We start from the raw sequence: 26,730 nt of genomic DNA on the forward strand, positions 1-26,730 counted from the left end.
TTCTAGAAACACACACACAGACCCAACAAATACTTTAATTGATATCTTTTTATTTGTTTTTACATTTTGTACAATGTGAAAAACGGACACAAAACAGACACTGAATCACTGGGAGTCAGTAAGGAGGGATCAGAAAATAAAGCGTGTGGCCGTCGATCAGCAGCCTCGGACAGTACTGTATATAGAGCGGCCTGTGAAACCAACCGATAGTAGCACAGTAGAAGCACACGGAGCTGAAGCCTGCTGGCGGCGATGATGTGCTGTACAGTGGCCAGTGGTGCGTTGGTCAGCATTTTGTAAGATTAAACACCAGTGAAGCCGGCATGCAGAACCTAGGATGGTCGTGATATTGAAGTTGTGCCTGTTATATTGATGAATGGCATTGGACACTTGTGATATTGTCAGAAAGGCAAATAAAAAAAAAAGAAAATCTCTAATATTCCCATATCAAAAACATTGAAATCGGTAACAACCCTCAACAGCATGCAAGTGTTTCCAATACCCCTCAGTCCCTATAAAACATTGCATATTCTGCATTGCAGTAACTTATTTTTTTCTCTAGAGAAGTTAAAACTATTCATTCGATCTACAAGCAGGTGAAAGAGTCACGGCGGCATGGCACTGCGAGGTGGAGAGAGAGGACCTGCGTCAGCGCGACGGCTTCTGGGAACCTTTGCACGGCTCAGCCGCCGCGCCGACGAGCGTCTTCCGTGAACCGGTTTAATGATAAATCCACAAAAAAAAAAAAAAAACAAGGGTCACGTGAGCCATGCCGAAGCGCACAGCCGATTTCACAACACGCACAACTGGAGGGAGGAAAAACAAGCCTGGTTTCCACTGACGCTCGGTGTGCTATCAGTCCTGCCTGCGCGTTCCCTGGAGGACGGTCGCAGCGACGGGACGAAATGAAATGAATCTGGAACTTGTCATTAGTGTGGATGCAAGGCACTAAAGTGTTCCTGGTGGTTTTGCGGGATAGAGTGCATGTGCATTAGAGAGTGGGGGGGGGGGGGGGTGGGGGTCACCACAAGCGGACTCTGAGTGACTGAGCGGTTTGTGAAAGCATTCACCTCACATTAACATATGTACAAGAAAATTAAAAAAAAAACAAAAAAAAAAACAGGGCAGGGCAGTTATAGATAGACGAGCTTAATAAACTGCAGGATGGCTCCTGCGCGGTGAGAGGGATACCAATAACAACCACCCTGCAATTGCACTTTTTATATTCCTTTAACTACATGTTGTTTAACAACCTTTAATATTAATTACAGTGAAACAACATCAAAATCTGATGGCTGAATACAGGTCCATAAAGAACATCGTTTTATTAAATATACGCATACAAAAACAGACCACAGAGAGATAACCCCAGACACTTGTGATTTGAGAGGTCACGGATCAATGTAATGGGCAGAAGTATGTTGTGTGACCTCTCGCTTCCAATCGGTTTTATTTGTGTAAACAACTTGGAGAAGTGTTCATACTTCCCTCGGTCCGAAACCCTCCGATAATACCTCGACAAAGCTGTCTCGTTTTTGAATATGAAAAGATAATTCCGCCTGCTCCTGTGTGGTTTCACATGTCAATTTGGGAAAAATAACAAAAAAAAAAAAAAAACACCCTGCAAACACCCTCTACTCAGATTGTAATCTACAGCAGCATCAGCTCTTCAGTTCTTTACTCTGATTGGTGGTCAACACCAGGTAAATGTTTCTTTGAGTGGCAGATCCACTGGCTTACGTGTCAAGACTGAAAGAATAATTCAGGATAAGAAGAAATCTGCATGAGAGACAACTCCAATCACAGACATAAATATGGAGAACATGGAATCATAACTCAACGAAGACATCTCTATGTACAAAGCCAATGTTTTCATGTTTGGAGATTAAGGCCACAGTTTACGGGGATAGTTTTTTCTTCTTTTTTTTTTTCCAAGCTATTTTGTCATTATTGCATTTCCATAGACACTGGGATGAAATCTTCCTGCAACCCTATTCAGTATGCTACCTAACTTACCAAGTCTTTCTTCTGCTCACACTACAGCTCCCTTCTCCTGTCCCACTTCCTGTACACTCGTCCTCCCCTCGCTCGCTCAAACGACTTAACCTCCCCTCCCAGAACTCTCGACCGGGTTAAAGACTTCAGTCCCAGCTCTACTTCGCAGACCAGATCAGTAAGGACATGAGCCACGATCCCTCCACGCCTTCTGCTCAAAGGAATGACGATATTGCAACATCTGCTCTCGAAAGACATCTTTGGCTGCTGCTGGTTGTGCCTCTGGGTTTCTGCGTGACCAGACACAGCCGGCCGACTCGTCACGGCGCGTTACAGCTAATGGCAGGTTAAAGTGGGAGACGTTGTGCCGCGGATGTGTATTGCACTCTACCTCGGACGACTTGAACCACACAGATCAACTTCATGACCCAAAGAACGTAGAATAAATGTTGAAATAAGGAGCGCGATGCCGAGCCGGCTGGCCGGCGGGAGAGGCTGGGGTTTCCGTCAACTGTCTGACCTCTCCACCCTGGCGCCGCCCCGCGGGTCAGCCTGAGCCAGAGCTCGGGGTGGACTCGGTGGGCCTCGGGTTCGACGCTCCCGGGTTCACAAACTTCTGGGGCGCTGGTGCAGTTCCCATGTGGTAGCCTTGGTGCGGGGGCACTGAGGACGTGGTGGGCGGCTGGTACTGCGTCAGCGGCTGCGTCGGGTTCAGCATTCCAACTTGGCATGTACTTGTGGGTCCTGCCCACTGGGGGGCGCTGTACGGTGCCGAGGCGTATCCGAACCCCGGGGCGACGGGGCCCAGGGAGCCTTTCCGGGGGCCGAGAGGGGCCGAGGGATTGGCCTGGCTGGGGAGGTGGGTGTTGGTGGTGGATGTGTTGCTGGAGGGCGTCGGGAGCGTCGGACAGAGGTAACCTGGAGCAGAAAATTTACGACCCATGTTGGCTGGAGGAATAATCTGCAGAAACAAGGAGGAAAGAAACAAATCTTGAATAAGCAATACAAGATGAAAGTACATATTTTACACAACAGATGTCAGATACTCGAATCCCAAGTTCCATTTCCTTTACAACAGCAGTGTGTCCTTACGTCGTGTCCCAGAATTCCCTGCGCTCCAGTTTTCGGACCTCTCTTGCACTGGGAGAGATTGATGGCGTCTCTGGCCCAGTTGTCCACCAGTTGGTGCAGGTCGTCCGTGAAGGTGCCCTTGCCCTTCTGGGAGTGAGACGCGGGGGGAGAAGGTCCGGCGGCCTGGGTCAGGGAGCCGGAATGGTTCTGGCAGTAGGCCGAACCGTTTGTGGAGCTGCTCCCGCCTAATCCTGAGAAAGCAGAGGATGAAGGGTGAGAAATATAGCAGATGTGTTTCAGCAGATGAGTGTGGATGGATGAGCTTGTACAGACCTGTGCCATAGCTACTGAGGCTAGGCATGGATGGAGAGGAGACGAGCTGCTGCGCAGACGACCTGCTGCCTCCTTGAGACGCCTCTCTTGTAGTTTCTGAGGCTTCCGTTGCAGAGAGAGAACTTTGCTTTGGAGGGGACTCTGAATTCTGGCTGGTTGCTGGAGATTCAAACAGATTACAAATTAAATGAAAGCGTACAGTTTAACAAAGCAAAGGATGCGGTTTTGATAAGGAAATAAGAACTATATTGCTAAAGTCAACTCAAAATGGCCGGGCTGTCTGCTCGTACCTGAGTGTATCGGGCTTGGCTGTCCGCTACTCCGTGCAGATTTGTGGCTTTTGCTCTTCAGCCTCCGCCGGCCTCCGGCCATGGCCACCGCCGGGGAGAAAACAGAGGGAGGGGGCTGCTTCCCCATCTTTGTGAACAGGGCCTCGATCTCGTCTTTCTGCCGGGTCTGCAAGGCCTGAATCTCCATCATGTGCCTGAGAACGCGGACAGGAATTAACGGCTGTGAAGCAACACGGACGGGGCGCTGCGAAATGGAACTATTAATACGTGACATACTTTTCCCTCAGACGGCTGATTTCTTTCTGCAGGGCTTCGTCCTCCGTCCCCGAGTCGTCGTCGTTGTCGCTGCTGTAATGAGGGTGTGCGTTATGTGGGTCGGAGGTCGACGACGAGGGCCCGTTCTGCATGCTGCCGCTGTGAGACGGACTGGAGCTGGCGGCCGGAGCGGGGGTGACTGCGGAAAATTAAACATGATCGCAAGACGGTCGGTTAACTTCAAAGATTAAAAAGAAAAAAAAAAAAGAAAAGGAAATGGAACCACCGTGCTGTTCACCGGAGGAAGACCGTTTTTAATAATTCATGCGTATTTAGTGACCAAATCCCCTCGAGTGATTCAAATAATGAAATTTTATGCTCTGCAGCTGATAACTCCCCAAGATCTCATTAATAATTCCCACTGCAGCTATTGTGATAGGATGTATTAAAAATCAATGAAAGAGATTGAAGTAAAAATACTTCCACTGAGTCCGACTTTCCATAAAGACACCTCGGAGTGCATTATCCTGTTATTATTACAGCTGCAGTGGATTTACTTCTTAGTGTGTGTGGTGTTAAGCAACTATTCATTTTGAAATGTGCCTCATAAACAGAGCAAAATCTCTTTGTCTTTGACACTAAACTGTCCAAGTCGGCTTTCTTTCCATTTGTTGTGGATACGCAACAAACCTGTTACTGAGAATCGTCCCACTTTAGAGCCGGCGTTGGGTTCAGACGAAGCGTTGCTGCTCGCGGACACCTGGAACCGCCCGATGGTGGTGGGCTGGCTGGTCGGGCCGGCAGAGAGGGAAGAGGTTCCGTTCACAGCGTCAGTTTCACACAGATGCTTCGGCAGGCCGGACGACCGATGGAGGGTGTTTTCTGGACTTGAGGATGAGGAGGAAGTCGAGGACGAAGTCAGGGAGGAGGAAGAAACGATGCTGGAGGGACCTGGAACGCTGCTTGATGCGCTGTCTGAGGCCACAGAGACCTGAGGAAAACAGGACGTCTCATTTTAATGAGCTCGGCTTTCGGCTTACAAGCACAAACATCTCAGTACTAGATTTTAAGTTGCGGTTAAAGTTGCGAATGAACTCACGTGGAAACGTCCAAAAGTGAAATCTGCCGCCGGGGCTTGGGAATTCGCACTTTCCAGAACCGTCTCTGGACTCAAAGCGTTTCTAACCTGGGTGTCCGGATTACCCAGAGGCTGCTGGGACTGTTGAGTCACACAAATAAGGTTTAAAGTTAAGTCACACTTTGGAGTAGTGTGTGCATACCAAATCCACCAGTCATCATTGACGGGGCAGGAAGTGCTGCAAGAACAATGCGTGTCTCACCTGATTTGGGCCAGGAATTGGCGGCACGAGATCCAAGGAAGGTATAGCAGCATGGTCAAACCCAGTTGGTAGAGTCTGAGAAAACAGCAGAGGATAAATTTCGCAATGAACTCTTCTCAGAAGAAGAACTGGAGATATTTAAATGTAGCAATTTTTCACTAACCTGAGCCCGGGGCTTGGATGGGGGGGTCTGGGCATGTCCTGCTGGGGTGATGCCCTGCCCTGGAGTGGTTGTGGGGCCCAGAACACCTTGCGCCCCAGAGGTGAGTGGGAGGTTAGATGGGGGTACGAGGGCAGGTCCTGGCGGGGGGGAGGAGGTTCCGGTGGGAGGGGAGGACGTCCCCGTGCTCTGACTGGGATCCACTGATGCCGAGGAAGCAGAGCTCTGGTCTTTAAAGAGGGAGCGGAGCTTCTTATCCAAGGCTTGGATGTCGTCTCTGCCGTTTGTTTTGGTCTGCGGTTCGGCTCCCTCCGACTCCGCCGGCGGCGGCGGCTGGGCCTGGTTTAGACCGGGAGCGGGCTGACCCTGGGACGCTGTGTGCTGCGGCGCTTGGTTGGATGGATTTACAGGCTGAGTAGACGCTGCAGCGCCGGTAAACGGTTCTGAAGCGGAGACACTTCCAGCACTGCTGGATGAAGCTGCGGCGGGGGGAGTTGCAGAGACGGAGCTGCTGCTCAGCTGGGGGCCGGGCGCAGCGGGGACGGAGGCCTGCGTGTTTGGAGAAGAAGCCGCGGCAGCTGAGGGAGGGACGCTAGCTGCTGCGGTCTCATGAGAGGACTTTGGCGGTGAACTGACATCTGACTGGGGCTGAACAGCTGAGGGAGTCGGGGAAACCCTTCCTGCTGGCGGAGGTTGTGTGGGGGTTGCAGCAGCAGCAGCGGCGGTGGTGGAGGGTGCGGCTTCGGGAGGAGACAGGACATTGCTGGACGATAAACCGCCGTCGGTGGGCAGGACGGAGCCTGAAACTGACTCGGTAGTGGGGAGATCAACAGTTTTGCCTCTTTCAAGACGATCCTGCTTCATTTTACTGAAAGCCTGCTGAAGGGTCCCAGATGGAGCCGAGAGGGAAAGGCCCAGAGGCACCGAGGGATCTGAAACAAAAACAACAAAGGGAAAATAAAGCTACCATCTTGAGAGCTGATGGATTGAAAATGCAGCGCACAAACTAGGATCTTCCCCTCACCTGGGCCAGTGTCATCACTGATCGAGGTGTTAGCAGAGGGCGGTCCAAAGAACTGCTCCTTCAGACGAGACTCCGGCACCGGGCTGACGATGAACCTGCGGCCGGCCGAGTGCACCACCTGAGCTGCAGTGCTGGGGGGAATACCTGAGCAAAGAGAAGCACTTGATGTGAGTCACACATACTTAACATCAATGACTTTAAGTGAAGACCTGTCTTCGGAACATGAAGTCTGCTCACCTGGCATCATGGGAACAGACAGCTCAGCCTGTTGTTGGTCACTCTTCTATAAAGGGAATAAAATGTTGATTGAGGCTTTTAATCTCAATGGATCTTCATGTTACATACTTGGCAAAACGGTTTTGTGGGAAAGAAATCATACCTGAGGAAAGTTCTCTTTCGTGCCTTCTCTCTGTTCATCAGCCTTTTCTATGACTTCACGGACCTGCTCGATGAAGGACTCCCGCTCGTTCTCCAGGATGAACTCACTTTCAACCTGAAACAGGAAACCAAACATCAGGCGCTACAAATAACCGACAGAAAGCTTTCAGACTTGTGATGCCTACATTCAAGGGTTAATAACCATTATCCTTCAATCATATTTGTTGTCGATTGTTTTTTCCCAATGAGATAAAAAGCTATAAAGAATACACATCATTGGGCATCATTGACAGAACCTACCATGATTTGGGCGATCTCCTCTGGATTATCACCATCCAGGTCAAATTTGAAGGTCACCATCTTCCTATTGTGTGTTTCCAGCTGGCATTCTGCAACTCGGTCTCCCACATTCGAGATCTGCCAAAAGACAAGTCCCAACTATTTTAGTCACCATCAGCAGTAAGAAGTTGAAGAGACGGATCAAAGCCGTTAAAATACGTACATTAAGAACGTTCAGTTTGGCTTTGGTCGACTTTTCGTGGCGAGAGCGGCTGCGTACGGAGCGCCTTTGGTGCCGCTTCAGTGACCGACCCTCATGGCGGCCTCCTGATGTAGAACCATCGTTGCCATCACTAAGACCTGACGCTGTGTCTGAGAGGCAGCTGAAGGACACAAGAAGAGGTTTGACAATTAAATAGTGCAATGCAAGTGAAACCAAATTGAAATTAAAATAAATCATTCCATACCTCTCTCCAGAAGGTGGCACTAGGGCAGAGGGTCCTGCTGGCTGCTCTGCTGATGTGGACTGAGGAACAATCACCGGAGCCTGAAACACAAAAGACTTCTAACAATCCAGCAGCAGTACAGTTTGAATCAAATTAAAAATAACTATATTGTCTTTGGTCTTTAATGTTGCTTAACATTTAAAAATAGGAAGGCATCGAATCAAAATCTGACAATTTTAATATTCTGAATGACCACCAGGTGGTGCTGTTTAATCTAGTGAAACAGGTAACTGGCAGCAGCACAAGACGCCATTATTCAGTGCTGAGACAGACTGTAAATACTGCTGTGCAGCGGAGTTTTCATTTCCCCCAGAAACGGGCCCTTTGCCTCTGCTCGGCTTACAGAGAGATTATTTTGTTTATATAAATCACCACTGCTGTATCGACGCCAGCTCCGGGCCTGGCCTGGAGGTAGCGTTAATATTTTTGTCGGAGCTGTGCTGAAAGTCTACGATTGATTCAATCAAAAAGGATGCCATTTTCAGAGCTGTATGAAATTATGTTTCTCAGCTTTTTAAAACAGTAAACACATTAACAGACCCACACAAATGTATTATGTGCTATTCGAGTACCTGCAGAACAGAGAGGCACGAGGCCTGATAGAGGAAGTATAGGTGCTCTGCGTTGAGTGGAGGAGACATGATGGGAGTACTTGGATCACTGGTCCAAGACTAATGATGCAGAAATGAGCAGCATGCAGAGGGGAAGAGTGGAAGAAATAAAGGCAACAGTGACAGTAATGAGAGTTGTGAGTAAACATTGAAAAAAAAGGAATGAAGAAATGCACATAAAATGGACGACTAGACATTTATTCAAGTACGATGTTAGTACAGTCAAGCTCAGCAGAGAATTAGTGAGTTTGACACATATGTCAGTATGTGTCCTAAAGCAAGACAAAGTCATTTGCATGTTTAAGCGTTCGGCAGGTCGGATGCATGCGTCACCTGTAGCTGCTGAGTTCCTGTCTGAGCCTGCGGCAAAGCGGAACTCTGCAGAGCGCTGCTGCTCTCTGGCTGCTGCTGGGGGAGAGACGGCTGGGTAGTCGGGGGCATCAACACTTGCTGGCTGGGAATCTACAGAAACGGCAAGAAAAAGAAGTGGAGGAGCAGAGATGAGGGCAAAAGATAAGAAGACCTACAACCTGACACATGACATTCAAGTCGGCGCTGAGGTCACGTCCGGAAAAGCTGGTTTCTCTTTCAGCTAATTTTGTCAGAAATTTACTTTGGCTCCTTTCCAACGTGACATCCACTTACCTGATGCACAAAAAACACTACGACAATCAGCAGAGCAAGGTGTCTCCGCATTCACTGGCAACGTTTTCATGCCAAATCCAACGTGCTTTTTGTCAGACATGCGAATTGCACGTGAAAGTTGCCCTTTGAAGGTTTCCTCTAAACAGCAAACCCCCCCACCCCCCACATCCCCCACACTAAACACCAAATTCTGCCATGAGAACCAGTAAAGACAGGTTTTGGCTTCGTTTTCCGAAAGACCGTGGGTGTATTTGAAGTTGTAGCAGGAAAATGGGACATTTTATCTACCTGCGGGGGGAGCGATGGTTGGTAGTAAACTCCGTACTATAAGAAACAAAACATAACACAGGGTGAGAGAAGGAAACTTGGAGAGGAAAAAGAAAGGAAAAAACAACCTACATAAAGGAGGAACAGAGTGGAAACTGTGGGATTCAGTACGATGCTTTCAACGCGGCTCCCTGAACCAGTAAACACAGGCTTTAAAGGCTAACCTATCACCAGCACAGTTTTGCTGATTTTGATCGGGTGAAGTTCACGTTTACTGCGCTGATAGACTGGGTGTGTTCACTGTAACCTGAAATTATCCAGTTCAGGTCAGCAAACCAGGCTTTTCAGTTGGCGTGGAGTCACTCTTCAAAGACAAAGACATGCAGTACAAGTAATACCTGTGAAGGCGCCGCTTGAACAGACTGGCTGGACGGAGCAACAGGAACAGCATCGGGCTGGCCTCCTGGCATCTGAGGTTGAACCTAAAGCGTGACAGCGAAAAACAATATGGGGAAATATTGAAGAAACACTTAAAGGGAAATTCAGCCTTTAAATTTAATCATTTGAAACACAAGGAATATGGTGTGAGGAAAACATTCCAACACATTGGACTGAACTATTTTCTCACCAGAGACAAATGCTGCTGTTGCATTTGGTCATTCTGAGCCTGGGAGCAGGACGCCTGGGACTGAAGGTGCTGACTGGGAGGAGAGGTGTAGGACACGCCAGGCTGAGGAGGCTGAGCTTCGGGAAAGACGGAAGAACCGTGTGGTCTGTCGCCAACGTCCCAGCCTGCGCCAGAGAACAGAAATGCTGGTGTCTGTCGACTGTAAAAGCAAACCGCTGTGCTGCCGTGCAGCCGTTGGTAAATCCAAATATTTACCTCCAGTGTGCTGCAGCTGCTGGTCAGTCTCGGGCTCCTCCGGCTCGGGCTGAGCAGAGGCTACACTCTGACCGGGGACTGCGGCTGGAACTGGAACTTGCCCACTCGACTGGGGAACATACTGGCCCCCCTGCGTCCCCGCAGCCATCTGGTTTGACTGAGGGCTGCTGTAGCTCTGAAGGCTCTGCTGAGAAGCTGCCTGGGCAGGCATCTGCGTGCTGTGTTGTGTCGGTTGTGGAGGGACGTAGGAGGCAGCCGGGGGCACGGGCTGCGACAGAGGCACCTCCACACCGGACTGCTGGCCCGGTTGCTGTGCTGAGGGCAACTGTGTCTGCTGTTCTTCTTCCAGCCTTCTCTTCTCTTGATCTTCTCTGACCTATAAAACAATCAGAAAAAATGTGTTAATATCACTCAAAAGACCATTATAATGAAAACTACTAAGCACAACTACATCCTGTATTGAACAACAGCATTCGATTCAGCATGAATCATAATAATATAAACATTTAATGGTGAGTATGGACACACCTGTTGTCGCTGAGCCCTCTTTCTACTGATCAGAGACACCCTGTCCTTTATGGCCTTCGCAATGGTTTTGTGATCACCGTCGCACACGTAACCAGAATCAACCTGATACAACAAAGACGTTACATATAATTCAGCAACAGCACTTATGCTTTGCGATAATCAGCATGCGACAGATTTAACACATTAAAAGTTGAACCTACCATCTCCTGAGCCACATCCTCTGGGACATCTTTGTTGAGGTCAAAAGAAAACTCAATTGCTTCGTTGTCTTTGTATTTCCCCTTGAGCTTTTTAATGTCTTCAATTCTAAGCCACAGTTTAATAGCCTCCATTTGTCCATCGTCTTCTTCTGCCAACTCCACTCGCACACCTGTATCCTCCTGGAAGAAGGCGTGGTTCAGAAGGTCCTTGATTGAGTACCTGGAAAAATGAAGTCAAGTGGTGAGGATTTTGAGGCGTAACACAAAAGTAGAGGAAATATAAAATTATTGTAAACTTTTTCTTCAGTTCGTAAACCTTTCATCTTTGTTCTGGCGAATACATCCCTCAATGATCTCCTTGACTTCAGGAATGGCCACCTTGTCGAAGCTGCCTGGCTTCACCCCCTAAAGGAAACACAGACGTCAGAATGAGGACTGTTCTCCAAAGCTGAGCAGCCTCACTCCGGATGTCATCTCATATCTCATTTTTCTGAGCTCCGATGCACTGCCTTAGGGCTGACAATGTTAAATTAACTATCTTTTAATAATGCATGGAAGTTTATTTTACAAGGATGTACTGGATGTATTCTGTTATTTAAAATGTTAGGCAAAATACAGACAAATAAATCATCTAATATAAACTAAATTGCGTCACAAGTACATTTTCATGAAGAAATCGCTTGACGAACAAATCAATCACAATTTAATTTAAATTACCTTTTTCTCCTTTGTAGAACACCCAGTATGCATGCAGATGTGTGAAACCGCTAGATATAGAATAAAGTTAACTGGGTGACCGTCAGCTGCAAGTTGTAGTTTGTTAAATTCTACAAGCAGAATCACCTTCGAGCTCAGATTCCAGATAAGGGTCGAATAATTTTAGCTTTTTTTTGTGGTGAAGGTCAAACATCTCGTAGACGTCGTTTCAACCATTTTTTTTGGGGGGGGGGCACTTTAAAGATGCAGAAGGTGAAGTGGTGGATAAGGAGCACATAAGAGAGTGAAGAGAGCCGATGAGAGGTGATGAACTGAGCTAAGAGCAGAAGAAAAGTCCCCGGTGGTTTAAAAATGAAGAGCCGACAGACAACTCAACAGCTGAGCTACATGACAGAAACCCTTCTCCCAAATGAGACGAGGGTTGAGCCGGAGCTATTGACACAATCTGAACATGGGCTCCAGGAGCCACAGAACACTTTATATATGAGCTGACTCCAGCAAATCTGAGTCGGGCGTTATGAGCCACTGGTGGCCCAGAAATAGAGCTGGGAAATGTTTACCATCGGAAAAATCATCCTCAGTAGAATCAAGTGTCAAGCACTTCAGTGTTTGTCTTTTACAGTTAATGATAAACTAAATCTATTGGTTTGGATTTAAAGGTACTTATGAAGATAACAGCCCAGAAACGGGCTTGGCCTCTTTATCTATGGAGTCATTCGAATCACAAATGAATCATATAGGTGACTGTGCAATATAAAGCATACTTGAGCAAACTGTGTGAGTAAGACTAGAAATATGCGCCTCTCTTGTACATTGACTTCCCTTCTGGCATCGTCACAAGACTTAGCTATTCATCGGCAGGAAAACGACAGGACTGTACTTGCTCAACCACTTATCAATCATCCACGTCTCGGGTCGCTGCATTTAACCTAAATACGTGATTTATGAACAGGGGCAGGAAAACAGAGACGGGCAGAAGAAAAGCAGAAGGACCTTGATGGTGGAGTTTTCCTCAATAACAACAGAAATGACCCGGGACACACGGCACAGGAGCAAGGTGTCGGCTAGAATGTAAAATGACTCCACAACTGGACACTAGCCTTCGAGGCACATGGGAAGAGGTGAAGGCAGGGCAGAGGGGTGGCTTGGAGGGCTGAGAGGAACACTTACGCTGGTAACTCTGCGGTAGATCTGTGCAGCATTCTGGCACTCTGAGTAAGGGTACTCTGAGGTGGCCATCTCCAGCATGCACATTCCAAAGGCATACACATCCACTGACTCGTCGTACTTCTCCTCATACATCTCAGGCGCCATGAACTCAGGGGTACCTTAAATCAAAACAACTATTCAGAACTCTGGAACTCCCTTACTCAGAGTGGGCTTCTCATAACCCACTGCCCCTCAAGCTCCTCTAACCCGTGAGGGGTTGAGGAAGAGGAGGATGAGGAGAGTGACCAGCTTGCTGACGCGTCCACGAGGAGAACCTGTGAGGTGAAAGTTGGAAGAGAAAGAGAGAGAGAGAAAAGAAAAGGGGAAGGAAGCAAAAAAGAGAAAGAAAAACAAAAAAGGAGGGAGAAGCCGGGCTCAGTTAGACTGCAGAGAAGAAGGCACGTGTTTGTCTGTGTAAGACCTTCACATGTTGGGATGGAGCAGTGTGACCGAGGGAGCCGATGTGCAGAACACACTTGTTGGCCGAAATTAACGGAGTTTGTGATGTTCAAACATGACAATGAGACACCCGATAGTTCTATTTAGGCCGGGACATTGTGTAATTTGTTCCAAAAGACACCAATCAGCTCTGTAGGGAAAATATGACTAGCTATGGAAATAACTTGACCTTACCTTGCACAACTGTAACCTCGCTCTTATAATACACCCAAAGCTTGACTTACCGTCTCGTCTTCACTTACTGGAACAAAGTGTTATGGTCAAGGCCGAGATAAGTGGATCCCATAGCTAGTAATGAAGCCTAAAAGTGTGCTTCTGCACATCAGCCTTCCATGTTTTCATTACTATTTAATCTCAGGTCTTACACAGAAAAACTTTTTTGTTTATTTGAATGTGATTGCTTCTGAAATTGATGCATAATACAGCACACTGTCAGACTTACCAGGCCCATTAATGATCATACTTACTCAATGACCAGCAGTACCCTATTCATTCCAAACAGCAGAATTGGGCACAGCTGAGGCTAGAGCCTACATTTTAAAAACATACCCAAGAATGTGAAAAGAAAAAAAAGGGGGGGAGGAAAAAAAAAAAAAGAAAAAAATGCTGACAGAGAAAATTTGGAGAGAGCTCCCTGGACACAAAGATGGAGCAAAAAGATTCTGCAGCCCTGCAATATTTTAAAAGACAGTAAGAGACAAACACTAGAAATAAAAACCTGTAGAGGCAAAACCCATAGAAAGATAAGTTAAACATTATTGGAGAAACTGGCAAACAGACCACATATTTCCAAACCACAGAACAAAGACCGGTCTGAGGCAGAACCAGAAGCCATACCTTTAGCCATGGCCAGGTTAGCCTGCAAGAAGGCACGACAGCTATTATAATGATTTTACTGTTTACGAGTGGTAGAAATGTTAGGCGCTACTTACATTCAGTAGATGCCTGGAAAAAAACACTCTCTTTTTGGAGAAACATAGCACAGGAATACTAGGTAACAAAGATCAGACTAGAGAGAGAGTGAGGGCAAAAAGAGAAATCCTTGTGGTTATCTTCCTGAAGATCACCACTGTATTTGGCCTCCATTTGAGCTGTGGTTTGAGAGACAGCTGAAACGCTGTGGTCTGTTTTTGAACCACATCGCCAGAAAAGCATGACAAACGAAAAGGCCGTCCTTAAACACCACAAATTGCCAAACAGTCAAGCCCTCAGAAAAGGTACTGCCCCATGTAGGACAGGGATGAGGAGGTGAGAGTGACTTCAGATTCTTACCTATGACACTCTTGGCAAAGGAGGCGCGCTTGAGTGTGGCCAGTCCGAGGTCTCCAATCTTCACGGATCCTGTCGGGCCCGTGATGAAAATGTTGTCACATTTGAGGTCTCTATGGATGATCGGAGGAGCCCGGGTATGAAGAAAGTGAAGTCCCTTCAAGATCTGTCGGCACCAGCTTCGCAACACTTTGATTTTCATCACCTTGAACCGCTTCAGATAACTGAAAGAACAGAGGTTTATACACTCTCGTTAAAACAGGAAATACATTTAGATATGATCCTTTTATTTGATGAATAATGAAAAAAAAAAAAAAATCAGTCACACTCTCCCCTTTTTCTCACAGCAAACAGTTCCAGTTTATACACCACAAGTTGGATATTGCTTTGTTTACTAATATGTGACTCACGTTTTGAGTGTGCCAGAAGTCATGAGCTCAGTGACCAATACAATGCATTTCCTGCCTTTGGACGGTCCTTCCCATGAGTCATAAAAGCGAACAATGTTGGGATGCTGAAGTCCCTTTAGCATCCCGGCTTCCTCCTTGAAACGCTGGCGCTCGGTTTTTGACAGCTTACGATCCTGCAGGAGACAGAGGAAACTCTTGAATAAACCACACAACACAAAAGCAGGCGTGACTATAAGCACTGAGAACGAAAGACATGAAGGCTATTCTGTAATGAGAACTAAGTGAAGGAATTTTTATCCGTTTAGCATTTGAATGCATTTAATTACAAAGATTCGAAAATAAATCTTTTAATCTAGCTGTTGCTTGAGGTTTTTGTTTTGAAGTGTTGCGTTGCACAGTTCTCTTCACACATAAAATACAAACATATGCTCTGGAACCATTCAACGTACACAGGAATGTGACTCTGTTTTTTCTGCCATATGACCGCTAACCAAAAAGAATCCGTCTGGCTTTATCTGTGATTTCAAGCAAATTCAGAACTTCCATCTAAGAAGATTAGGATAGCACGAACCATAATGCCTCTATATAGGTTTGATCATTGAGAATAAAGCACTTGAGAACACCAGGAAAAAATATGTATGGTTTCATTTTGAATTTTGGGGTTTTCAAAAAGCATCTGTCAGCACCTGAAGAAATGTCAACTGCTTTGCTTGTAAATTTAAGTGCATTAAAATGCTTGTGCTCAGAGAAAATTATTCACAACTCCAGAAAACAATGCATGCTGATATTACCATATAGTGCAGATGGGTCTAAAATTATGCTCTGCACTTCCAAATACAGCTAGATGTCAACAAATGCCTGACAGCTGGGGAGTTGTCAATGAATCATTGCAAATTAAATGTAAACTTGATAGCACTGACTGCTCCTTTAACCGAGTACTGCATGGATAAGGATTAGCATCAATGCCAATGTGGGCTCTGTGCATTAAGAAAAAAAATCTAAAACACGTATAACCACCCATCTCAAGTTACCTGAACAATTCCTTCTGTGACCTACATTCACAACAGGCATGACTGCAGGGCAACAGAACCACGGCTGTCAGACTTGGCCCGGTGAAAACTTGCAGCCAAAGACCTCCCCTGAAATCCACAGAGACCTGGCCAAGGGCCAGGCTGTCCAGGAAATACAGCCCCTTTGTGAGCACGGATCACGTTTTAGAATCTGAGAGGCTGCGCTCGCCAGACACTTGAAGGATATCTTAAGCAAGGCTACTCAGTCGCAGTTTTAAATATTGTGCAGGGTGGTGGGAGAATTGTATTTTTTTTTTCTCCTGGGGGGAGAAGGGAGGAGGAGGAAGAGGGTGTGTATGTGTTGGTGGAGGGGGCAGACAAATGAAAACAGAGCGAACTCTATCAGAAATAGCTGTTGCGAGTGAGAAGAAACAACCACAAATGAATGCAAGGAAAAACAAAGTGAGAAGAGAGAAAAGGAAGCTCCACCATGCAGTTGAACCAACTGACCTACTTTTTGGAGTATTTATCTTGTTGTTTGGGGTGGGTGGTGCTTTCCCTTTCTATATCTGCGCACGATGTCAGAGCAACCATACAAAACATCAACAGCTGCATTCCTCCACTCTCAGACTTTAGATGAAAACATATAACACCACAAGAACCTTTGCCTTTTAACTTATCACTCATCACACTATTGGATAACTGGCACCATTTTCACTCACTGTCTGCAAAACGTGAAAACAAAACAGTTCAAACTGAACTAAAGTATTTCAGTTTTTTTCATTTCCGGTGAAGTAAGAACATTAATATTGACAGAGAATGATCAGAGGAGGATGCAACAAACTGGCAGTGGCTACATAAATCATGATTGTTTTTTTTTTTGTAATGCAGAAAATATGTGGTTAAAACACAATCTGATCATCTTTCAAATTTCTGAACTGGTTCCCCACACACTGTTACACAAATTCCTGTAAAAGGAATTTACTGTCACGTAATCTTGACGACCTTAAACTTAACAGTCTTACCATCCCCTGAAAAATGTAACTGGGGTGATTCATCTGTTGGAGAGCAACACAAACTGTGCTGGGGGACAGGTTGTCAACTAACAGTCTTCAGACAAAAGATGGGGGGAGGGGGGGAATTTCCTGGCTCAGTTTTCAGTTTCTCACTCAATCTGACATTTTCTACATTTGACTGAAAGATGTCAACACAACCCATGATATATTTTGACATGTAACAGGAAAAAAAATGCAGAAAGAAATCAATTCACTAAACTAAGAATCATAATGTTGAGGGCATTTGTTTCAATGAACTGCAAGGTAAAGGTCCTTTAAGGTCATAATTAGCATCCTATGTTGAGTCTGTTTACAACCACTGGGCCCATACTGTATTCACATTCCCAGCAGACTTTATTCGAAGTGCTCCACAAGCAATGCATGCAGACCAGGGACCGACCACACAGGTGGACTTGGTCTGCAAAGTTGTGGCAACTGCTGCGTTCACGCTTCCACAAATGAACAACACTAATGCAGCAAACATATCTGGATTTGATTCAACTGGTACAAACGTAACAAGTTTGGACATATAACTTTTGTGTTTGACTAGAGGTGTTTAGTACACAACAACTCATTAAAAAACACACCGAAAGGAGGCATCACTTGACTGGCATTTGCTTGAAACAATCATTCCTAATTACTGACCTGAGACCAGCCAAACTTTAGACTGTCTACCTCATAAACATACACATAAATAAACACACCCAAGTCACCACTGGTGTTAAAAGTTAGCATCAAGTCGTGAAATATTATCGGTTTTTATAGACTGCGCGCACGCTTTATGACAGTTGAGGTGTCAAACTAACCTGGCACGCACTGGGGTACTAACAGCCGCTGCATTTAAATCACAACCGCTCTGGCAAAACAGGCATGAGTCAGTTCACTGAGAGGCTGGAGTTCAAGTGCTGCCTCTACAAAACGTGTGCTGCCTACTACCTGACCGCAGGACCTGCGGGAAAACAAGACTAAAACGCTCTTTGAAAGAAATAAAAACAATACACAGGGAGTTGGAGGTACATCTTCTAATTATTATGAACACAAATGAGAATAATGAAGGGGATTTCATATATTTAAAAAAAAAAAAAAAATCTTAACATATTTCACTGCATACTTTCTGCATAGTTTGGACACTTAGTAAAAATCAAAAGCATCTTGTTTTGACTCAGAGCAACTCAAAAGCAAAGATACTGAGTCAGAGATACTGTGATTGGGCCTATCCAGTAGTAGATAAGGGATGTCAAACATGCATCCTGTAGCCAGAACCGGCGTGTCAGCTTTTTATAAATACACACAGGGATGGTAACAGGAAATTAAAGCCGCAAGCGGCATTGGACGGGACCTCGCCCTCTGGCAAGGTGGCCCGACTGAGGTCGTCCTCGTACCTTGATGACCGAAGTCCAAGTCACTGGGAACCTTGCTCCTCCATAGACTTCCAGCACTTTCTCACCCACTAACATGGAGTTGTTAGCATCCCCCATCCACTGACGTGGAGCTTTTAGCATCTGTCATCTGCTAACATGTAGCTGTTAGCATCCCCCATCTGCTAACAGGTAGCTGTTAGCATCTCTCATCCGCTAGCAAGTAGCTGTTAGCATCTCTCATCCGCGAGCAAGTAGCTGTTAGCATCTCCCATCCACTCACATGTAGCTGTTAGCATCTCCCATCCGCTCACATGTAGCTGTTAGCATCTCCCTTCCGCTATCATGTAGCTGTTAGCATCTCCCATCCGCTATCATGTAGCTGTTAGCATATGTCATCCGCTAACATGTAGCTGTTAGCATCTCCCATCTGCTAACATGTAGCTGTTAGCATCTCCCGTCTGCTAACATGTAGCTGTTAGCATTTCCCATCCGCTAACAGGTAGCTGTTAGCATCTCCCATCCGCTAACATGTAGCTGTTAGCATCTCCTATCCACTGACATGGAGTTGTTAGCATGTCCCACCCACTAACATGTAGCTGTTAGCATCTGTCATCCGCTAACATGTAGCTGTTAGCATCTCCCATCCGCTAACATGTAGCTGTTAGCATCACCCATCCGCTAACATGTAGCTGTTAGCATCTCCCATCTGCTAGCATGTAGCTGTTAGCGTCTTCCATCCGCTAACATGTAGCTGTTAGCATCTCTCATCCGCTAGCATGTAGCTGTTAGCATCTCTCACCCGCTAGCATGTAGCTGTTAGCATCTCTCACGCGCTAGCGTGTAGCTGTTAGCATCTTCCATCCGCTAACATGTAGCTGTTAGCATCTCCCATCCGCTAGCATGTAGCTGTTAGCATCTTCCATCCGCTAACATGTAGCTGTTAGCATCTCCCATCCGCTAGCATGTAGCTGTTAGCATCTCCCATCCGGTAACATGTAGCTGTTAGCATCTTCCATTCGCTAACATGTAGCTGCTAGCATCTCTCATCCGCTCACATGTAGCTGTTAGCATCTTCCCTCCGCTAGCATATAGCTGTTAGCATCTCGTATCTCTCACCCGCTAGCATGTAGCTGTTAGCATCTCTCACCCGCTAGCATGTAGCTGTTAGCATCTTCCATCCGCTAACATGTAGCTGTTAGCATCTCCCATCCGCTAACATGTAGCTGTTAGCATCTCCCATCCGCTAGCATGTAGCTGTTAGCATCTTGCATCCGCTAACATGTAGCTGTTAGCATCTCTCATCCGCTAGCATGTAGCTGTTAGCATCTCCCATCGGCTAACATGTAGGTGTTAGCATCTCCCATCCGCTAACATGTAGCTGTCAGCATCTCCTATCCGCTAACATGGAGTTGTTAGCGTGTCCCACCCACTAACACGTAGCTGTTAGCATCTGTCATCTGATTCAGCAGGGGCCACGACAATGGATTGCAGTGCGGGAAGCTCCATTGCCGTGGCCCCCGCTGAATCGGTTGGATTTAAATAACTTCTGAAGGAATCCAAGATGCACCATGTTTGTCTGAGTGAGTATATGAGCAGGCACACTCCTATAAATAAGGTCCAGGTATCCAAAAAACCGGAGTTGCCCTTTAACACTGTTGAATTTGAAATTATCCCTGTGCTTTGTTAAAAATGTCATATTTTGCAAAAATATGGGGTGTGAGGCTCTTATTTTGATAGTCATGTCTGCTCCACTATGTCAAACACCAATATATCCATGTGAGTGTGATTCCATACATTCATTTGCCTGTTTGAGCAGCAATCCATCACTCATGTGTGATTTGTGGTCACGGTGCGCCATCTACTGTGGAAAGCAGGGACAACATGCAGAATGTTTTACAGCAGCTCTCAGATCAGCCCTGAGGCTCAATGCCCATATATGGCATAAGTAGGTCACATGATGTTAGAGTGTGACTCGGCAGACACACAGTTTCTCTTTGGTCAAAACAGCTGGGGAAATGCATTTCCGTGGACCAAAGTGAGCAAACAATGTCAGAAAGTGATAGGAAATTTAGTTGTCTTTCACTGTAGAGCTTTTCAGAGCAGTCAGACTTATAGTTTTGAAACGGGAGGCTTAATTGATGAAGAAGGAGAGAGTTTTTGAGCAAAATTTGAGCAAAATTTTGAGCAGAAAGTGTGAATGACGGACTTCCTGTTGCATTTAGGTCATAGGCACGAGTGAGAAAGTTGTAGATCTCGATGAGACGAACGCGTGCATATGTTTCTTTTCTCTGTACCACACTGTGAAGGGTGAAACAGTCCATATTAGTGGTTTTTGAGTGAAAAGTGTTTTGAGGCACATTTGATTTGACAGGAAATAACGGACTTCCTGTTGGATTTAGGTATAGGTATGTCTCTTGGTAAATTGTAGAGCTCGATGAGACGAACTCATCCATGTTGATTTTATTTCTCTGCGACATTCGTGCGGGTTGCACTGTCCATTGTAGTGTTGCAAGTGCGTTTTCAGACTTCAAACTTTAAGGGTTAATAAAATCCACACCCTGAGACTTTTGAAAAAGTTTTTAACAACTTTTAGAGAGAAACTTGTCCTCTATTATTTGGAACCACTCTGATGTCTCTGCGACAAGCGGTCTCGGAGCAGATAATTTTTAAAGGAGGAGTCATTTTCGGCTGATTTTCATCAAAATTTGACATATAACTCGAAATAGCGGACTTCCTGTTGGATTTAGCATAAAAATATCAGATCCTTTTTTGTAGATCTCAAGGAGACGAACGCATGAGAGTTGGTTTGATCTCTCTGCGACATTCCTGCGAGTTACGGTGGGCTTTTTTCACGTTTCTAGGTGGCGCTAGAGAGCGGATGGAGTTAAGGGGTTAATTTTTCAATAGGATAAAATTTTTTGCCAGTCTGCATGTGCCTGCCAATTTTGGTGAGTTTTTGACCATGTTTAGGGGGGCAAAACTGCGTTTAAAGACGCCAGGAGTATAATAATAAGAAGAAACGAACGAAGAACAATAGAGGCCTTGCCCTCAGGCAAGGTGGCCTCAGTTGAGGCCACCTCGCCCTCGGGCTCGGTCCCTAAAAATAGTTCAGCTGAAAGGTCTGGGAGTCTCCTGGGCCATACACCCACCTGAAGCTGCAGGTTGTTAATTACTGTTCATTTCTACCTAATTTAGCTAGATTTTATAAAAGAACAACCTAAGAATTGTACCTTTTTGCTCACAAAGTAGTAACACCAAATCCGGGCTGTAAGTAAGCGACATATTTTAGATGCTGAATGTTGCGGTCTAAAGAGAATTACTGTTGCAGTTGGTTATTTATGTTATTACCATATCAATACACTGAGATGAAGCATGGCTGTGTGCATCCCCTGAACGGAAACGAGTTTGACACTTTAATGTAGTAAATTGCAAGATAAAAGAAATGGCGTTGCTACACATTGTAGAAATGTGTTTGTTGATATGATTCTGGTATTGATTTTAATTGGTGAACAGATAAACCAGATACAATGATGTTAACTTCACCTGTAGTTGCCAAAGCCTGCTACTATTTGAACAAATGAATGACCTGAGGCGTTTCAACTGTATTTAACTCTCATCTTACGCCAGTTAACCAGTGTCACTCAAGCAGAGAGAAGAATACTGCTTCTAGGCAAAGGCCATCATAAATAACCCAACAACTCTAAAATTAGACTGAGGGGGGAAAAAAAAGCAGGGGTCATGCCAAGGGCTGGCTCTGTCAGGTTCCTACACTGAGTCTGACACTAAGAGCTCGATGTAGCTCTCCATGCCACATAGACCAGGATTTTGAACAATAGCTAAAAGTCAAGGAGCCTGGCTAACAGTCTGATCCTCAGCTACTTAGCTGCTGCGTGAAAAGCCGTTTCTCTGTTGGCAGAATTCCAGAGCATGCCCAAGGAAGTGTGACACGTGGATCAAAGATCACTGCTGAAAATGTTTAGCTTTGTTCTTCCCGCTGTCACCCAGTAAGAAAGAAACAAAAAGAAAAAAAAAAAAACAATTTGCTCAGAATGACCATATGCATGAAGAACAGAATAAACTGTGGTTTTGAGACATCTAAATCAGTGAATGAAAGCTTCACATTTGGAAAGGTCACAATCTTCCACCGAGTGAACATCATACAGAAACTCCTGTATTGCTAAACACCTACTCAGTTCAAGTCAGCGCGTCTTCAATAGAAGTCTACCACTTTTACTATTCATGTCAGTAATCTAACCTTGAGACTAGCAATCCTAAAAAGCAAGTCACAGTGTTGTACCAGTTGGGTATAGCCTGTCACTCCCTGCGAATGCCATGAGGCAGCTGGAAAGAGAGCCCTCAAAGCTTGTGAAGGATGCCTTGTCCTCATCTTTCAAAGTCTGGCTGGAGTCAACCATGGGGAGGAAACGAGAGAACGATGACATGGTCGAAAAAGGATGAGTGGGCAAGAAAGGGGAGGTCCCTGAATGTATTTCTCCCTTTTCCTCGACTTCCTCTCGGAGATGACCTACTTATTGTTCAGACATGCCTGCAACGCGAGATGTGAAACAAATGTGTGGGTTCATGGGTGGGTGAGAAGGGGGAACGCCTAAAATTCTTAAGACGATTGTGGACAGATGGCCTTCCAGACTGAACATGTGACAGCCATCTCATTTTAAACTTTCTGTCCTGGCTGACGGAGAAGAATGCAAGCGTGTGGATTCAGTCTTCCAACACTATTTCTCCATCTTGGTAACTTTTTCGTCCTGGTTTCCTATACGGAAATAAGTCATATGACTAAAACTTCACCTTGTGGACAAGATGCTAAAGGCGGTCACATGGTAAAACCTGTCAGACTTGTTTCATTGGGAAACAGCCTTGTGATTTGCTGCTGCTGCTCTTTCAACTGACATCAAATTCCCAGAGTGCTAATAAGTGGCAAACCTGATTAATGTGCACATCACTGATTCTGGTATCAACAGCAAGCAGGCAAATTAATTAGATGAGCCTCCGCTGGTTTCTTTATCAGTATAACCCTTGAAATGAATTTGATCGTATTTAATGTGCTTTTCAGGAAAATTGCATTTTTTTCATGCAACCGAAGCGGAAATTGTTCAGACTTTTACTATCAGTAGCTCTCTAGAAAAAAAACTGGATGCAATGACAAATGCAGGGGGAAAAAAAACATCTGAAAAATTAAAATAGTGTTCACTAAAATTCTAGTTCAAAGAAATGACTGAAACAGTGGGATCATGCGACTGCTTCAGCAGCCTGTGCCATGTGACAGGGATTTCAGCTCTTCATCTGTAACACTGGAACTTCTGAGCTCACAGCTAGAAGAGGAATGAGGGTGTCTGGTTGCACACTCATATTACAGGACTAACAATAAACTTAAGACACAGCCTTCGAACTCCGGAAAGCTCATTGAATGAATTTAAACAAGCCTTTCGCATCGAGTTGGACAAAAGCTCAGCCAATGCCAACACCACACGAGCAGGTATTAATAGAAATCTTTTTCCCCAACTCAGTCATTGAAGTTTCAAATTCCTTTTTACACTTGCAGAGAAATCACAGAAAACCACTCGAAAGCAGAAGCTATTTAGACATTGTTGCCAATCGTCAGTCTCATACCTTCTGTATGTTTCACAAACTGAAAACTTACAATGAGCAAATTTAATAACCAGTAAAAAAAAACTAAACTGTGCAAAGTTCACTGTAAATTCATCAAGATCTCAGTAAAATAAAGTAAATTTAAAAAAAATATGAGTGATGTACACAACCTCAAACAAGGCTCAAACACTGGAAGCACAAAATGACTGAATTCAGCTTGACACAGGAATAAGTTGAGTGAAACGGTGAGGTGAGGGATTGTGGGGGAGTTGAGAGGGAGGTGGAGTGATAGTTTAGAAGCAGGCCTTGGCAGGCCAGCCTGCTGTGCTTCACACAGGAGATTCCTCTGTGAGGAATGTGACCCATTTTGCATTCACACAAGCATTGAGAGCAGTAAAGCACGGAGCATGCGCATGGTTTGGCCTGCGTGAGAGGGGGGAAGGGCACGTGTCTGTAATCTTCACATTGTTCTAAAACCAGTGTGCATGCGTAGCTGCGCTCCTATCTGTTGCCGGGTGAGGCCTATTGCATTCAGGACTGGGTGAAAGCGTGACAGTAAAAGCACACATTCATGTGGTGAATGAGGTCAAACTCTGCTGTGGGCCATATAGCTGCTATAATGAGGCAGACGCAACTACGTTTTTTTTTTTTCTTTTTTAAAGGGACTCTGAGATTTAAACTAATGTTGGAAAAAAAGAAGAACAAAGTTCAAATTCTGCAGATCATAGATATGAGATTTTCTAAATCAAACATGTGATTCATCCAGCTATGGCCTCTGAAACTGAAAGGTCAATAAGTCAAACTTTCATGGTTTTTGTACATTTTAGGTAAGATGTAATTCTTAATGAGAATACAAAATAATGTGTTTTTTTTTTCAGATAAAACATTTCTCAGTTTTACCATCTACAATCCTGGTTTTGCAAACTGATTAATAAATTAAACAGATGGAAAAACCTAATGTCAAGTATCAACTCTGCACACTGCCACTTTAATGTCTAACTTCAAATCTTGTTTATGGTCATCGCCTGTGTCAAGCACAACTCATAAAGTTATAACCACCCATTAAACAAGTTCCAACAATGCCCCATAATTTGCCAATGTCTTACGGTAATCTTGGCACCTTTAGCTTTTACTGTCACTCGAGGCCACACTGTCAAGGCTGCAGATGGCAAAATGTCAAGTTTAACTCTCGTTTTGATGATAGGTGTACAGAGATAAACGAAACTTGAATTCATGCAATGTTTTGAGCTGGCTGTTATCCATAAAATGAAGAATAATATAAGCAAAATTTACTCCTGAGGTCACCCTAATTGATTTCTTGAATGAGTTTGAAGGATTCGAATTTCTACAAGAGAATGAAGGCATGTAAAACAAATATTACCTGCAGCTCACACCAGGCCACCTCCACAGTGGTTTCGGTATCCAAGCCCTTGTAGACAGTCTTGAAGGAGCCACGGCCGATTTCTATATCGAACTTCAGGAATCGACCATCAGGTGATGTTCCCACTGCCTTGGTCTCTGCCTCCTCGATGTCCTCTTGAACTCGTTTCTCAGCCTCCCTCTGCTCTGCCTCTGCGCGCGCTTTGGCAGAATCCTTATCTTCTTCCTCCCCCTCTTCTTCTGGATGTCCCTTTGCCTCAGCGATTCTTTCAGGTCCTGTTTGACTTGGCAGTTCCGTTCCTAAGCGTGTTACAGTGTGGGTAGCTACCAACACCTCTCCATCATAGCTATCTTGAGCGACAGCAGGCTCTTGCTCTGAAGGCACTACATTCACCTTGTCTTTTTCATTATCCTTCCCCTCTTCTCTCTGTCTTCCACTGCTCGCAGACTTTTCATTCTTAGGTAAACTGGGTTCAGTCTTCTGTAAGTGTGTACTAACAGCCGTTTGGCGCAGGGGGACAGATTCCCGTTGCTGGACTGGTTGCGGTACAGGGATGGGGATTTTGCTAGGTAAAGGGAGGGCCAACGCGGTGGCATTGGAATCGCTGATGACACTACGGCGTAAAAAACGATGTTCAGCGTTACATCGATCTCGCTCCATGGTGTGATGCCGGCGACTGACTTCTGCAGGCCGACCCTCACTCACCATCGAATCCGAACCGGAACTGGGGCCGTTCCGACTTTTCTGGGGGGGGGCCAGGAACTTCACCATTTTGTCGTCTGGCTTTTCCGACATCCCACCACCCACACAAGTAAGGGGGTACAATATCTGAAAATTTAAAAAAATAATAATTCCATGTCGGCCCAAAAGGCTTCTGGGGGGTCTATCTGTGCTTTAAAAAGAAAGAAAGATAGAGAGAGCGAGGACTTTGATCAGCGGCTGTCTTTTTTTCCTGCTCAGAGACAGTCTTTATATTTATAGTGTGGGGACTGAAGTAGTAGGATGGGAGGTGTTCTCTCATAAATGGAAAAAGACTGAACACCACAGCAGAATGCAGAGTGCTGATGTTGACACACAAGTCTCTTTAAGTCCACACCATCCATCCTGTAAGACACAGGGTGCTGCTTCGATCAAGCATAAGGAATCACTGGAGGGGAACAAGCATGCAGAGCCTACAACAGGTACTGGCAATAAGCACTCTGGTGCAGGAAAAGGCAGGCTGGACAGTTTGGATTCAATCCGTGTCACTGCAAGAGAAAACAGAAAACACAAGCATGATGATGTGTTTCACAAAGTAACCCATATTATATCAAATGCCGACAAGACATGAAACAAACCAGCTCCGGGTTTGTGAATATAGTTGACAGTAAACACAAATGTTCATAACATTACTATGGTCAGTTTAAACAGAGTATATATTTAAAGAACTGAAAACTGATAGTGAAATTATCTTAATTACTACACTATTGTGTGATTATATAGCTTCA

General features: G+C 45.3%; 1 protein-coding gene across 3 annotated transcripts in view; it reads right to left on the reverse strand.

Moving 5' to 3' along the window:
- Positions 1-30: 30 nt before the first annotated feature.
- The window catches only part of LOC115392500 (serine/threonine-protein kinase WNK1-like), a 30,647-nt gene continuing 3,947 nt past the window's right edge, over positions 31-26,730 (reverse strand). For 2 of the 3 annotated variants that reach the window (XM_030097148.1, XM_030097147.1), the window contains 27 exons: positions 25,244-26,490; positions 14,830-15,002; positions 14,423-14,643; positions 12,653-12,810; positions 11,082-11,170; positions 10,766-10,985; positions 10,566-10,667; positions 10,038-10,413; positions 9,783-9,946; positions 9,553-9,636; positions 9,176-9,211; positions 8,576-8,704; positions 7,593-7,672; positions 7,349-7,508; positions 7,147-7,263; positions 6,848-6,961; positions 6,706-6,751; positions 6,469-6,612; positions 5,448-6,376; positions 5,285-5,359; positions 5,044-5,163; positions 4,635-4,935; positions 3,966-4,143; positions 3,690-3,883; positions 3,400-3,558; positions 3,088-3,317; positions 31-2,956 (listed from right to left, as the gene is read on the reverse strand). In XM_030097148.1, coding sequence (XP_029953008.1) covers positions 2,543-2,956; positions 3,088-3,317; positions 3,400-3,558; positions 3,690-3,883; positions 3,966-4,143; positions 4,635-4,935; positions 5,044-5,163; positions 5,285-5,359; positions 5,448-6,376; positions 6,469-6,612; positions 6,706-6,751; positions 6,848-6,961; positions 7,147-7,263; positions 7,349-7,508; positions 7,593-7,672; positions 8,576-8,704; positions 9,176-9,211; positions 9,553-9,636; positions 9,783-9,946; positions 10,038-10,413; positions 10,566-10,667; positions 10,766-10,985; positions 11,082-11,170; positions 12,653-12,810; positions 14,423-14,643; positions 14,830-15,002; positions 25,244-26,038 — 5,808 coding nt within the window. In that variant the 5' untranslated portion in view covers positions 26,039-26,490 and the 3' untranslated portion in view covers positions 31-2,542. The remainder of the gene's footprint in view (positions 2,957-3,087; positions 3,318-3,399; positions 3,559-3,689; positions 3,884-3,965; positions 4,144-4,634; positions 4,936-5,043; positions 5,164-5,284; positions 5,360-5,447; positions 6,377-6,468; positions 6,613-6,705; positions 6,752-6,847; positions 6,962-7,146; positions 7,264-7,348; positions 7,509-7,592; positions 7,673-8,575; positions 8,705-9,175; positions 9,212-9,552; positions 9,637-9,782; positions 9,947-10,037; positions 10,414-10,565; positions 10,668-10,765; positions 10,986-11,081; positions 11,171-12,652; positions 12,811-14,422; positions 14,644-14,829; positions 15,003-25,243; positions 26,491-26,730) is intronic. The other variant, XM_030097149.1, reaches the window with a different exon arrangement.

The sequence above is a fragment of the Salarias fasciatus genome, chromosome 7 (genome assembly GCF_902148845.1).
Source record: "Salarias fasciatus chromosome 7, fSalaFa1.1, whole genome shotgun sequence".
NCBI classification, from domain to species: domain Eukaryota; kingdom Metazoa; phylum Chordata; class Actinopteri; order Blenniiformes; family Blenniidae; genus Salarias; species Salarias fasciatus.